The sequence below is a fragment of the Globicephala melas genome, chromosome 11 (genome assembly GCF_963455315.2).
Source record: "Globicephala melas chromosome 11, mGloMel1.2, whole genome shotgun sequence".
In the NCBI taxonomy this organism is placed as follows: Eukaryota; Metazoa; Chordata; class Mammalia; order Artiodactyla; family Delphinidae; genus Globicephala; species Globicephala melas.
In genome coordinates, this window is record NC_083324.2 from 59,851,162 (window position 1) to 59,865,114 (window position 13,953).

At 39.9% G+C, this 13,953-nt stretch overlaps 1 protein-coding gene across 7 annotated transcripts in view; it reads left to right on the forward strand.

Moving 5' to 3' along the window:
• DST (dystonin) overlaps positions 1 to 13,953 on the forward strand; it is a 496,183-nt gene that overhangs the window by 311,953 nt on the left and 170,277 nt on the right. For 6 of the 7 annotated variants that reach the window (XM_060308075.1, XM_060308076.1, XM_030841045.2 and 3 more), the window contains 12 exons: positions 1,334 to 1,453; positions 3,551 to 3,646; positions 4,127 to 4,254; positions 7,321 to 7,414; positions 7,716 to 7,870; positions 8,919 to 9,381; positions 9,463 to 9,591; positions 9,744 to 9,821; positions 9,900 to 10,061; positions 10,151 to 10,255; positions 12,890 to 12,985; positions 13,825 to 13,950. In XM_060308075.1, coding sequence (XP_060164058.1) covers positions 1,334 to 1,453; positions 3,551 to 3,646; positions 4,127 to 4,254; positions 7,321 to 7,414; positions 7,716 to 7,870; positions 8,919 to 9,381; positions 9,463 to 9,591; positions 9,744 to 9,821; positions 9,900 to 10,061; positions 10,151 to 10,255; positions 12,890 to 12,985; positions 13,825 to 13,950 — 1,752 coding nt within the window. Of the gene's footprint in view, positions 1 to 1,333; positions 1,454 to 3,550; positions 3,647 to 4,126; positions 4,255 to 7,035; positions 7,203 to 7,320; positions 7,415 to 7,715; positions 7,871 to 8,918; positions 9,382 to 9,462; positions 9,592 to 9,743; positions 9,822 to 9,899; positions 10,062 to 10,150; positions 10,256 to 12,889; positions 12,986 to 13,824; positions 13,951 to 13,953 lie in introns of those variants that run through there. The other variant, XM_030841049.2, reaches the window with a different exon arrangement.

The window sequence follows — 13,953 nt, forward strand, 5'->3', positions numbered from 1 at the left end:
GGTCCCCAGGTGACTTGGTCCCATGCTCCCCCTCTGCTCCAGTGTCTGCCAGTGACTCAGGGTTGAGTGTTGCTCCAAAATGTTATTGTGGCCGTTCCTTGCTTGGTCTTCTCACTGCCTGTACCCAGTTCCTCACTCTTATCCCTTCACTAGAATGAGGATGAGAGCTTTCTTTTGGCTTACTTTCTCCATTGTTTTTCTCTTCCCATGAACTCTGCACATTGTCGCCACGTGAGCTAGAAAAACTTCCGTGGCTCCATGTGGCTTGCAAGGTTCAACCCAGTCTAGATGTTCTGACGTCCACAATTCTGCCTTTTATCAGTTCTGCTTACCCACATCATTCCCCACGTGAACTGTTTGTGGTGTCCGGGGCATTTCTGTTTCAGAGTCCTGACTCCCTTGACCCCCATCCCCCATCTTTTCTCTGCTCCTTCTGCCAGCCACCAACAATTACTGGTCATTGTACAACTGCTCAGGGATTCCCTCTCCCAGGAAACCTTCAGTGATCATTTTGAGGCACATTTATGCTCACCTGATTCTTACCTCAGTGCCTCACATGTACATACCCGTTTCCGTTATTTCAACACTTCTTAAATGCTGCTTTTCGTTTTGCGTAACTGTTTATATTATGACTCTCTGAGTCCTCATCTAGACAGAAACTCTTTGATAAAAGAGATCATGTCTTGAAGTATTATATTTTTATTACAATACTTAGCACAATGCTTTGAACATCATAAGCAGTCATCAAATACTTAATTGAGTAAGGCAGTTTACAATTTTCCAGTCTCCTCCATTTTAAAAAAAGTTTGCCTAACAGTACTTGAATCATCCCACATGTACATTTCCTCTAGTTTTCACTCCTGTCTGGTTTCCTATGTATCGCGTAGCTCTTTGACTTTCAGATATAAGGTGGACTTAGAAAGGTTGGCAGAGAGGGCAACTAACCTGGCTTATGCAGGCTATAAGCCTTTTGAGTGCCTTTCTTGAGTACCTGGAAAACACCCCAAATTGATCACAGTGTTCTTTTGTTTCTGCTACATTTCAATGCAGCCTCTGAAGCCTTTGTAACACAGTGCTTCAGGCAGCCTAGATCCCTGGATCAGAGCTGGCACTCCTTAGGCTAGTCTTAGTGGTCAGATGTTGATCGTGTGTTTTTAAGGCTGTTTAAGTGGAAAGGATTGGGACCGGGTGGAAAGGAAGAAAACATGGAGCTGGTCCTCTCCGTCAGGCTTAAAGCCCTGCAAATCCACAGAATGACCTCTGGCCAGATTGTGTTAGATGTGAATGTTACAATCTGCAGATATAGACCTTCTCTGCCATCTTCTCGTTGTAGGATGTTGAAGTCAAATGGATTGAATACCAGAATATGGTCAACTACCTCGTCCAGTGGATCAGACACCATGTGACCACTATGTCCGAGAGAACATTTCCTAATAATCCTGTAGAACTCAAGGTCTGTGTCCCTATAGAAGTTAAGTAGGATTGAGTTTATTATTAAACTTTTAAATAATGCTGAAATGGTTCTGTCATTTCAGAAATTGAAGAAAAATTGCCCTTGGCAAGGTACTAATCATCAGGCAAATTATTTATTTATTCGTCTCCTATTGTACAGAGAAAATGGAAGTCAACATTAATAATTAAAAGATAATAGTGACAACATCTTAAAGAAATTTGTAGTCCCTTTGGTTTGAATTGTTGAGAGTTTTAAGGTTTAATTTGGGAAGGTTTCTGGAAGTGACGTTGCCAGATTCTTTTTGGTGCCTGGGAGATGCTTGGAGACAGCAGATGGCTGGGGCACGAGGGGGGGCGGGAGCTTGTGCAATGCGACCGTGGCAGGGCCTGTGCCTGTGGTCACATCCTGTTAAAAAACAGCCTCAGAGGCTCCTGTGGTACGGCAAGAGGTACATACCGTCTTTCACCATGAGTTCGAAAATACATATCTGACTCCCAGAGTAAATGAGTTCCTGGTTTAGTAGAACATTTACTACTACCTAAGAACCTGGGTCCATCTCTTTGAGCAGAGACATTATAGAAATATTAAAAGATAGTACAGATATAGAAACGTATTGAAGATAAGTTGTCTCATTTTGTACATTGGGATTTGTCATAGCAAAGTAGTGTACTTTATTTCAAGAAATGGGTAATGCGAATATGAACAACAAAGTCTAATTCCTTGAATTGCAGACTTTGTTTTCTGGATCAGACTAGCATTGCAAAAAACGGTCCTAACCCAGGGTGGGCCCTGTTAACGTTAGTAATTGTGTCCATGCGTCTATACGGAACATCTGTGGAATAGCTTTTATTCACGTTGCCACGGGAAACTTGTCCTTGGCGCAAAGTTCCTTGGCGTGTGTCGATGTGATGCTGTTTAAGTTCTCTCTGAAGCTGTTTGTGTGATGTCTCCCTCTGTGGCTGGAACCTCTCCTGGCAGGAAAGCTTTCCTCCCCCTTCTATCAGCATGTCTACTGTGAACAGTGGGTAGCCCGTGATGGCATTCCGTGCTTATTCACCTATGGACATCCTGAAATGGTGCATTTTGAGTTTAAACCAATTTTCAGATTTCAAGTTCCATTTATTTCCAGATGGATTCCTTTTGTCCAGACATTTGAGTAAGTTCTTGCTGGCTTCTGATTAATACAGATTCTTAAATTATTAAAGAAGTTCGAGTGACCACACAGATTACTGACTGTTGCCTGGGATAGGACGTGATACAGGAAAAAAATATATTGTGGGGAAATACCAAATAATTTTATTAGCCAGCAAAACATTAAATGGAATCCTTCAAAGAAATGTGTCTGCCTGAATGTTTGCAGGGACTTGTCTTAAAGCAGCATGAATTAGGATGAAATAATTAGTATACACTTATTAAATGTGGAGATGCTTTATCAACATAATTTTTATAAGGTCCTTGTTAATAAATATAATAAACATATCTAAGAAATTCCCAAGTTAATATCTATAAATTAGATAGTAATTTAATTATATGGTTCAAACTTTTATAATAATAGCAGCAACCAATAGCATCTGTCTCGTTTACTTATAAGATCTGCATTTGGCCAATGGGATATTGAAACAAAATTTTAGTCCTATCTATCTGATGAGAATTCTGTTTTCAAGGATAGACCATGAAATAGAGGAGAATGCTCCCCACCCCTTTTTATGGGAATTGCATCAGATGATTTTTCCAAAAACTAAAAGCTGAAGTACGGCATTTGGGAAGTGGATCTTTTAAAGTATGTATTTTCTTGTTTGGATAATGAGAGATTGTCAGTAGAGCCATAGTAGATACTGCTGTGGTTTTCACTATCCAGATGGCTGGGTAGCCTATGTTGAATCAGGGCTCATAGCCATAATTACACCCTCCTCAGATCCCATACAGCCTGGTTACCGACTGGCTGGGAATCAGCAGCGTCCTTGAGTGTCTGTTTTATAAAGGAATGCCACCGAGGGCACGCGACAGAGTAAATAGCGTTTGAAGTGGTGACATTATGTGATAATGAAAACAGGTCTTTGAAGTTTGGCCCTTCATTTATTTTCCCTTTCTTTTTAGGCACTTTATAATCAGTATTTACAGTTTAAAGAAACAGAAATTCCACCAAAGGAGACAGAAAAATCAAAAATTAAACGCCTGTATAAATTATTAGAGGTAAGCAGAAATTTCCTTTGTATTGTCAAATGTAATATTTTAAAAAAATTTTATTGAAGTATACTTGATTTACGTGTTGTGTTAATTTCTCTTGTACAGCAAAATGATTCAGTTATACATATGTGTATATTCTTTTTCATTATGGTTTATCACAGCATAATGAATATAGTTCCCTGTGCTATTATACAGTAGGACCTTGTTGTTTATCCATCCTATATATAATAGTTTGTGTCTGCTAACCCCAAACTCCCAATCCATCCCTCCCTCACCCCTCTTCCCCCTTGGCAACCACAAGTCTGTTCTCTGTGTCTGTGAGTCTGTTTCTGTTCCATAAAGTTCATTTGTGTCATATTTTAGATTCCACATATAAGTGGTATCATAAGGTATCCAATGTTATCTTTAATAATATACCTTGATGTAAGAAACATAATTTTTTATGTCTTTGCTTCACATTAACTTTTTTGTTGTTGTTTTCTCTAGATTTGGATAGAATTTGGACGCATCAAACTCCTTCAAGGTTATCATCCCAATGACATAGAAAAGGAGTGGGGAAAGCTCATCATTGCCATGCTTGAGAGGGAGAAGGCTCTTCGTCCCGAAGTGGAAAGGTGAGTGGGGATGGCCTCTGCCCTGGGTGTCCAGTGGGAGGGGTCAGCCTGTGTCATGGAAAGAACTTAAGCTTTGGAGACCAACATTTACCTTTTTCATTCACTTGGCTGTGTGACCTTGAATAAGTCACTTAGCCTTTCTGATTCTCCATTTTCTTATCTAGAAACTCTTCCAGGAGGTTTGAGGAGGGCTCGGTGAAGTAGTGTTTGAAGAGGGCCTAGGTTGGTGTGTGAAATCTCATCTTATACGATGGTTACGGTTTTAAAGCCAATCAGGATGACCCATGAGAATTTCTCCAACTGACTTTAAAGTTGCCAGGGCCTGGATCCAGAAGTTCATCCATACATAACATAGACTAACCATGAACTTATCTTGTTTCTTGTTGTATTTGTGGCTACGGCCCTCTTTCTACGGGGCAGTGAACCCTCTATTTGAAGGGCAGTGAGGCCGCTTCTAGAGAACACTTAGTAAATGCTAGCTTAAGTTCCCTCTCTGCTTTTTTGCCCTGAAAACATCACTGACTTTCATCCTTTCTCTCCCGCTACACCCAGCTGCCGGGGAAGGTCCTGCTTGGTCTTCAGGACACATTTGTTGGATGGATGTGTCTCTGGGGTAGTCCTTACCTCCCAGCCTGACTTGTGGTGTGTGGGGCTTGTGTGGCCTGAGTCCATGGGGCTGGCCTTACAGCCTGGGGACCGGTGGCCAGGCCAGGCATCGCCCTCAGGCGATGGCCCCACGCCGCCTCACTTCTGCAGTGCGGTCACGCCGTCTGCCTCTCAGGAGCTCTGACTTGCCAAGGTCCCAGCCTTCCCCATTTATGAGATCTCTGCACTGTCTGATCCTTTGGCTGGGAAGTCTGTTTCATCCCCTCTTCACTCCTCGTCTTTCTCAGATCTCGGCTTCAATGTAATTTCCTCCAGAAACTTTCCACAGTCTCCCAGGTTGGTTCAGACGTCTTGGTGATAACCCTCCTGTTTATATGGATTGCTCCTTCATAGCCGTCATCTCCGTTGTAATTTTGTATTTGTGTCTGTGATTGGTTAAGGGCTGCCCATTCTACAGTTGTGAGCTCTAGTAACGTGGAGACAGATTCCTGTTTTTGTAGTTCCTCGTGTCGCCAACACTTAACACCCTGCCTGCTATCAGTATCCTGATGCTCTCTGCGCCTCCTCGTAACTTCCACATGGAAGAAATATGAACTAATGTGTTGAAGATACAGGGGCAGGTCTAACTTGTCAGGCCTTTATTAAATCACTGATGACACTGTTGTTAAAGCAGCATATTCTGTCTACATAACTAGATCATTAGAACCAGAACAAGCTTGAAATACCCAGGATGAACCTTTTATGGAGGAGATAATTCTGGGTGGTTCAGATGGGATGCTCAGCATCTCATGGGAAAGAGTGGAAAAGGATGCCACAGAAAGAGTACGCAGTAGATTTTAGTCGACAGAATAGCAGCTGGATTTTAATATATGTTAATGAAAGAATGCTATGGTTAAGAGTTCGAGGTCTAGGAGCCAGTCAATCCTGGATGAATTATTAGCTCAGTGTACAAGCCCTGTAATCTTAGATTCAGTAACCTCTCTAAGCTTCAGTTTCTTCCTTTGTAAACAGGATGTAATAGGACCTACTGCATTTGGTGGTTCTGAGTGTGTCTGTAAAATGATTAGTTAATTTCCTGGCATGTAACAATTGCTTCAGAAATGTTAGGTGCTGGCTGCTATTACTATTTGTGCTTTTCTTTTTACTAACTATATCTGACATGGCACTCTCAAATTTCCTTTTCTTGCCTTGTGAAAAGAACAGTATCTACCTCTAGGTGGAGAAGCAATAGTTTGGCCTTGCAGTGTCAGGGACAGGAAAATATTTAGGAGCTTGGCTGATTCAATGCCTTCATTTTTCTTGATGCAACAAGTTTTTTTTTGGCATTAACTCTGTATTGCAGAATAATAGCTGTGCAGCGTGGGAGTGTGTAAAAAACAGATGCGAAAGAGCCAATGATCTTAGGCCAGGTAATAACCTATAGGAAGGAAAAATAAGCACAGACAAATTAAATTTGCAAGCATTGCACTGATATTCTTCTTAGCACTTTGGCTTTTAAAAATGTAAAGTAACTTCAGTACGATTAGACGTAACATTCCTGGGAGCTCATCCTATAAAGAAAGGTAAACGGACAATTTTCCATTAATTTAACCTAATCAACAAACACCATGGTGGTTAAAAAGGAAAAGTACTTTGCTTCTCCTCAAAGTCATTTGTTTATAGGTGCTTGTAAGTATCAGTTTTTAACCCTGTGTTCAGTACAGACCTGGCCTTTTCCAAAAAGCTGTGATCAGGATCTGATTGACTCTTTGTGTTCTTTTAGCTGATGATTTGCCGGAATAACCTTTTCTAATCGTACCTGGGCTCCTGGGAGGCATCAGAGTTGTTTTTGAGGCAGTTGCAAATGGATGACTCTTGGTGAAAATATTTGGCAAGTCTTCTCCAGTGACGCCCTAGTCAGCCTGCCTTGTCCATACTTGTAGGGCTTTAGTGCAGGCTACAAAAGGCAGACCTCAGCTAGTAAAGCCATGGCTCTAGGCGAGATTCTTCTGAATAGCTATCAGTGTATTATTTGCTGTGTGTTGAATATGCACCTTGGAGCATATTTAAGGAGCCATTAAAAGCTGTACCATTCAGCCGCCACTCTTCACCGTTAGAAGTAGCGCTTTTTGTAGACCGTCTACTTTTGAGTCTACTTTTAATGGTGGAGGAAAGAACATCATTGCAAGGATAAGAATGCACAGCAGTAGTTACAGTTACCGTAGCAGTGATTCTGTGTTTAGTAACACGACTAGCACACGAACCAGTCTTGATTCAAATGAAAATTTCCTCTCAGTTCATTGTGGTCCAACGCTAATCAATTCCTGCATTAGCTTTGGCAATGAATCCTTTGATGGACACAGGTATGGAGTCATTGGTGTGGGATTGTGTTTTTTCTTTTGGTGGGCTGCATTTTTCAGGGATGGCCAACTCTATGACTTTAGAGGGAGAGGCTTTATTTTATCTCGTTCCTTCTTTTAGATTGGACATGTTGCAGCAGATTGCCGGCCGAGTTCAGAGGGGCAGTGTCATTTGTGAAGACAAACTGATGCTTGCTCGAAACGCTCTCCAGTCTGTAAGTTCATTTCAGGAGCTGGTGGGATTGCAGTAGGTGGGTCAGTGTGTTCGGATGAACTAAAACTTTTTATAACGTTGGGTAGATTGGTCTACTGAAACAAAGTTTGTTAAAGATTATGATTACTTTGCTTTCTTGAGGGAAAACATGTTTTTGAAGCAAAAGGGAAAACAGAGAAAATCCAAGTAGCTTCTGTTCTAATACTTCGAGTTTTATATTTGAAAACTATATTTATAGTTTTGAAACTTGTTTAATTAATTAATTAATGTAGAATTAATATTGAGTTCTTTTAAAAATACAGGATTCTAAAAGATTAGAATCCGGGGTGCAGTTTCAGAATGAAGCAGAAATTGCCGGGTATGTCCTTGAATGTGAGAACCTTTTACGCCAGCATGTAATTGATGTACAGATTCTTATTGATGGAAAATACTACCAGGCAGACCAGTTGGTACAGAGGTAAGAGTGCTTGTTGGTCAGCCCTGTCCTTCTGGGTGACTGTTTCATGGCACCTGCATTAAGAATTTAGAGTGTGACAATTTTATGAAATATTTCTTAAGCTCCTTTTTGTTGAAAATGTGTGTCATGTTAATTCTGTCATATTTGGGTGTGTTTAGTAGGTTTTGTTCTTCAAAGGTAAGTAATAGAAAAAAATTTTATGATACATATAATATTTAACTCTGTAGTAACTAACATACAGTTGAAATATTCATGTGTGATATTTGAAAAAGGGACAGTATGTGAAAATTATCTTTTAAGTCAGCATTTCAGTTTTCTGTTTATCTTATCATGAAAATGTTCCTAATAAAGTATTGGAAGAAATATATGTGCATAAACATCTGTATCTCTGAGAAGTAGGTTTGGGAGTAGGGATGGAACCTTTCAGGTTGAATACTATATATATTATATATGTAAATATCTAAATACATGAGATATATAAAGCAAAAATTATAAATGATGCTTTGACCCAGTAAGTCCACTTTTAGGAATCTATAGTAATTCTAAATATAGAAAATATCTAAATAAATATAGGGAAAAAAGCCTTTGTTCATGTCAGAAATATTTTATAGTAACAAAAATTTGGAATCCTACATGTCAAATAGTAGGAGAATGATCATATTATAGTGTAGTAATTGTGTTCATTATAAAATATAGTTATAAAAATCGTGATAATATGCAGAGTACTTGTAGTACAATATTCAGTGAAAAAAATTGTGATGCAAACTTTTATCAATGTGATTACAATGACATTTTAAAATAGACTTTATTTATTTGAGCAGTTTAGGTTTATAGAAAAATTGAGTGGAAAGTCCAGAGTTCCCATATCCCCCCTCAAAGCCCCTTCTCCTGTTAGTAACGTCTTGCACTAGTGTGATGCATTTGTTACAGCTGATGAGCCAATATTGATATGTTATTGTTAATTAAAGTCCCTAGTTTACATTAGAGTTCACTCTTTGAGAAAAATGCCTCTTATATTATAGCTTATCCCTTTTGATTTTCTTTTCAGGGTTGCAAAACTGCGCGATGACATCCTGGCCTTAAGGAATGAATGTTCCTCAGTGTACAGCAAAGGCCGCGTGCTGACAGCGGAGCAGACGAAGCTCATGATATCAGGAATCAGTCAGAGTTTAAACTCAGGGTTTGCACAGACCTTAAATGCCAGTCTGAACTCAGGGCTGACCCAGGGTCTAACGCCTTCCCTGACCCCGTCCAGCGTGACCTCAGGCCTGTCATCAGGGCTGACTTCTCGCCTGACCCCATCTGTCACTCCTGCATATACACCTGGCTTCCCATCAGGATTAGTTCCAAATTTCAGCTCAGGAGTGGAGACAAATTCCCTGCAAACTCTGAAGCTGATGCAGATCCGAAAGCCCCTTCTCAAGTCGTCTCTACTGGATCAGAATTTAACAGAAGAGGAAATCAACATGAAATTTGTTCAGGATCTTTTGAATTGGGTTGATGAGATGCAGGTAAAAATATTTACTTTACCTGAATTTCAGGCTTTATTGCTACCAGTTTCTTTTTCAAACTTTATATCTTTCTATTTAAAGGTGCAGCTGGACCGCACTGAATGGGGATCAGATTTGCCAAGTGTTGAAAGCCATTTAGAAAATCATAAAAATGTTCACCAAGCTATTGAAGAATTTGAATCTAGCCTCAAAGAAGCTAAGATCAGTGAGGTATGTGAATTTGAAATCTGTATGTATTTCATCCCAGCTTCTGTTCTCTCTTTCTATGAAGACCCTGTTGCAACAGGGTAAATGATACGTTGCTTGTGAATCAGAATTCCTTAAGATTCCTAACCTTGCCATCTTTTTATCCCATGTTATAGATCCAGATGACGGCACCTCTTAAACTAACTTATGCAGAAAAGTTGCACAGATTAGAAAATCAGTATGCAAAACTCTTGGTAAGTTTTTTTAACTTCCTGTTCCCTTTACCTCTATGTGACAAAGACACGATTCTTACAATGATTCTCCTTGTAAAGAACACATCCAGGAATCAGGAACGGCACCTTGATACACTCCACAATTTTGTAACTCGTGCAACTAATGAGCTTATTTGGTTGAATGAAAAAGAAGAGGGGGAAGTTGCTTATGACTGGAGTGAAAGAAATACCAACATAGCCCGGAAAAAAGATTACCACGCTGTGAGTATGACTTCTGTAACTAGATGTTAAAAATGCATTTCAGGTTTTATCATTTTCTAACATATTTCTTGCTTGTTTCTTTAAATTAGGAATTAATGAGAGAACTTGATCAAAAGGAAGAAAATATTAAATCAGTTCAGGAGATAGCAGAGCAGCTGCTTCTGGAAAATCACCCAGCCCGATTAACCATTGAGGTAAGTCAGAAAGTGTAATAGTCACAGTGGAATACAGACATTTGATTATTACCCTTCAGATTCTTCTATTGTTGATAAATTGAAAAATGCAAACTATTAAACTTCTATTATAACCTGAATCAAAAAGAATGTTTCTGACAGATCATACTGATTTGCCTTCAGTTCTGCTGAAGTGTGTCACCCACTCATCACTTCCAATAAAGGTACTTTGTCAACCCCTGTGGCCAAAGAGATGTAGTACAGTAACTGTAAAGGACCTTTACTTGACAGGCTTTGAGGTTGATATTTCTTCCTAACCATATGACACTGCCCCAGCGATGTAACCTTACTCGGTCCCATTCACTTACCTAAAATGGGGGAAATTGCTTCTAACCCATAGAGTTGTGTGAGAAGAAGAAGAATGTACTCTTACTATTTAGTTCAGTTCTTGGTACACAGTAGGTTTTCAAGAAGTACTAGTTATTATTATTTAATTTACTAATTGTATTCATGATCCGGTTTTGTGAGGTGTTTCCTCAGGGTGTAACACACACATTTCAGACCCAGAAGGGGAGGGTTGACCTAGGGTTTATCAGGCTGCCTGTGGGGTGGTGGGGGGTGGGGTGTGTTTACTTTTGGGGCCTGATATTTACTGGTTAGAGTTAGTGACTGTCTGAATGTGCAGGGGGTGATGTAAGAGGGCGAGAAGCATGTAACATGGACAGATGTGGTGTATTTCCAGAGGAAGAAAAATGAAGCTATGCTTAACAATGGGACACGCAATTGAAGAAAGGGATCTGAGAGTCTTTGTTCACTGAAATAAGTCTTCATGACACAAAAGATTCATAAAATTCTAGGCCTCACTTGGTGGTCTTGGGAATATTATAGGTGACCTTCTTTCATATAAAAATGTGGTTTTCATCCCCAGGAAATGCTGCATAGGAATGTTAAAGACACAGAAGGTAGGGTGGCACCAGGGAAAGGAAATTAGAATCATGAAGGGTCTGGATATACTTTTCTATGATGATCAACTAAAAGTGGGATAGATATTCTTTGGAGTAGAGGCATGAAAGCTGTTAGGAAATACGATTGTAGGTTGAGAATTTTGATGGGAATGGAAAATGTGGATGTGAACCTGATTACTTTTAGGTAGAGCTGTTAGTCTAATTAACTGAAAGTCTGGAACAATAAAATTAAGCCGTAGTTGTCCTTATGATTCCATGGGCCCATCCAATGTCTTGTGGGCAATGGATAATAGTTAATTATTAACTCTTTTATAGTTTATGTGAAAAAGAAACTAATAATCTGGCCATGCATGATGTATCTTTTATAGCCAATTTACTCAAGTAGCTTAATTGGAGGGAGCAGGTAATGTGATCCAGATGTGTTGCCAGATTTCCAGTGCTGCCTTATGCATTCCACCCAAAAAGCTGCCTGGACAGAGCTCAGCAGGAGTGTTTTTTCCAGGAGGAAGGGCAGGCTTACATAAGACAGTCATTAGAGCATCAAGGGCGCCCTCTTCCGGAAGCCAGTGAACTGAACCTTAAATATGAAAGGGTGTTTCTTGCGTATTTTCTAGTAAGTAGGTGTCTTTTCTACAATATTTTTGCTCTCAGGAAAGAGACACCAAGTGGTAAATAAATATTCAAGTAAAAACGTATGAAATAAAAATTCCTAGTATTATCTTTTCTATTTTTAAATTTTTGGCCGTGTTGGGGTCTTCGTTGCCGCATGTTGGCTTTCTCTAGTTGCAGTGAGCGGGGGCTAGTCTTCGTTGCGGTGTGCGGGCTTCTCATTGCAGTGGCTTCTCTTGTTGCCGAGCACGGGCTCCAGGCACGTGGGCTTCAATAGTTGTGGCACGTGGGCTCAGTAGTTGTGGCTCATAGGCTTAAGTTGCTCCGCAGTATGTGGGATCTTCCCCGACCAGGGCTCGTACCCGTGTCCGCTGCATTGGTAGGCAGATTCTTAACCACTGTGCCACCAGGGAAGTCCCCCTAGTATTATCTTGAATGTAATTCCAGAATTACACTAATAAGGGATTGCTTATGCCCTTTTCCACCCTCCCCAAACAGTCCCAGTAAAAACAAACAAATAAATCACCCCCACCCCTGCCAAGAGCTTCCAGACTAGTTTTGGAAGCAAAGACAGAGAAAACTACAGACCATGTATTTTTGTGTCAGGAGGGGTATTTTATGATCCAGTAATAGAAAAATTCAGAAAAAAGAAAGATGGAGGAAAATGTCATGAAAGAGGCATATCTGAAAATGCCATATAGGCAAGTGTTGGCAGGTGGAGGGTTGGTTTTCTAAAAAGCTGGGATAGCTTGCATCCATTTCTAATATTAAAGAGGTTTTCATGGACAAACAGCCAGAGCTAGCTTTTTCCATATATTTTAAGAAAAAAATGTCAAGAAGCTAAAAATTTGAAAGAAAGTGACTGGACTGATTGAAAAATTTATATTTAAACTTTTAGGGCTGGCTTTGTACAACTGGAAACTCATAGTTTAGAGGGACATTTGACTACCCCGATTTTTCAAGTCTTACTCTGTTAAAGAATTCTCATCATCTATGTAGACACTAGAGTCTTTTATGCTTGAGAAGTAAGTCGTGTGTCTTACTGTCCAGACGGCAACAGTGGCTATGTTTTACCTGTCAGGCCTACCGAGCGGCGATGCAGACGCAGTGGAGCTGGATCCTGCAGCTCTGCCAGTGCGTAGAGAAGCACATAAAGGATAACAGTGCTTATTTCGAGGTATGGAGGCAGAATCACCATGTCGATCGATGGTATTGCAATTTTGGCTGAGTTACAGAAAACATTTCCATAATGTACTGTTAAGATGCATGTATGTAGTGTTCAGGGGAAAGAAACCAAAATGTTTTCTTTGTAGGGTATAGGGATATATGTTCTTCAGGGTAAATGGAAGCATTCTAGTAAGGAAGAAATACTTTAAAAATGCTTAAAATGTCAGAAAATCTTAATTTTGTCCATGCTTCTCTTATTAAGGAACTATTTCATTACAGAGAGCTTTCTTTCTGTTCTTCAGAAATTTTAAAATATTCTTGGAATTTCACCCCTGATTAACAGTTGTTTGGACCCTAAAGTGAAATAGAAGTTCAGTCAAAATAATATCGAACCAAAACCACAGTATACAGAGAAACTTTGTTATATATATATGTATATATTATTTTTCATGTTCTTTTCCATTTTGGTTTATCACAGGATATTGGATATAGTTTTCTGTGCTATACAGTAGGACTTTGTTGTTTATCCATCCTACATATACCAGTTTGCATCTTCTAATCCTAAACTTGCAATCCATCCATCCCCCCCCACCTTCCCTCCCCCTTGGCAGCTACCAGTCTGATCTCTATAGACATAAACTTTGGATGGACAGTTAGAATTCATTCATCATCATCCAAGTTCAAGAATTGGTGTTTGGTTAAAGGAATGATTTTGGCTAAGTTGTCTTGTGATCATATTCTGTTCCCATGTAGGAGGGGTCCACACAGGGCTCTGGTACTCGAAACTGACAACTCTGGGCTTTGCTGACATTACGTACACTTTAACTGCCAGTTTTCATCTTTCCTTAGTTTTTCAATGATGCCAAAGAAGCCACGGATTACTTGAGGAATCTAAAAGACGCCATTCAGCGGAAGTACAGCTGTGACAGGTCCAGCAGCATTCACAAGCTGGAGGACCTCGTTCAGGAATCAATGGTA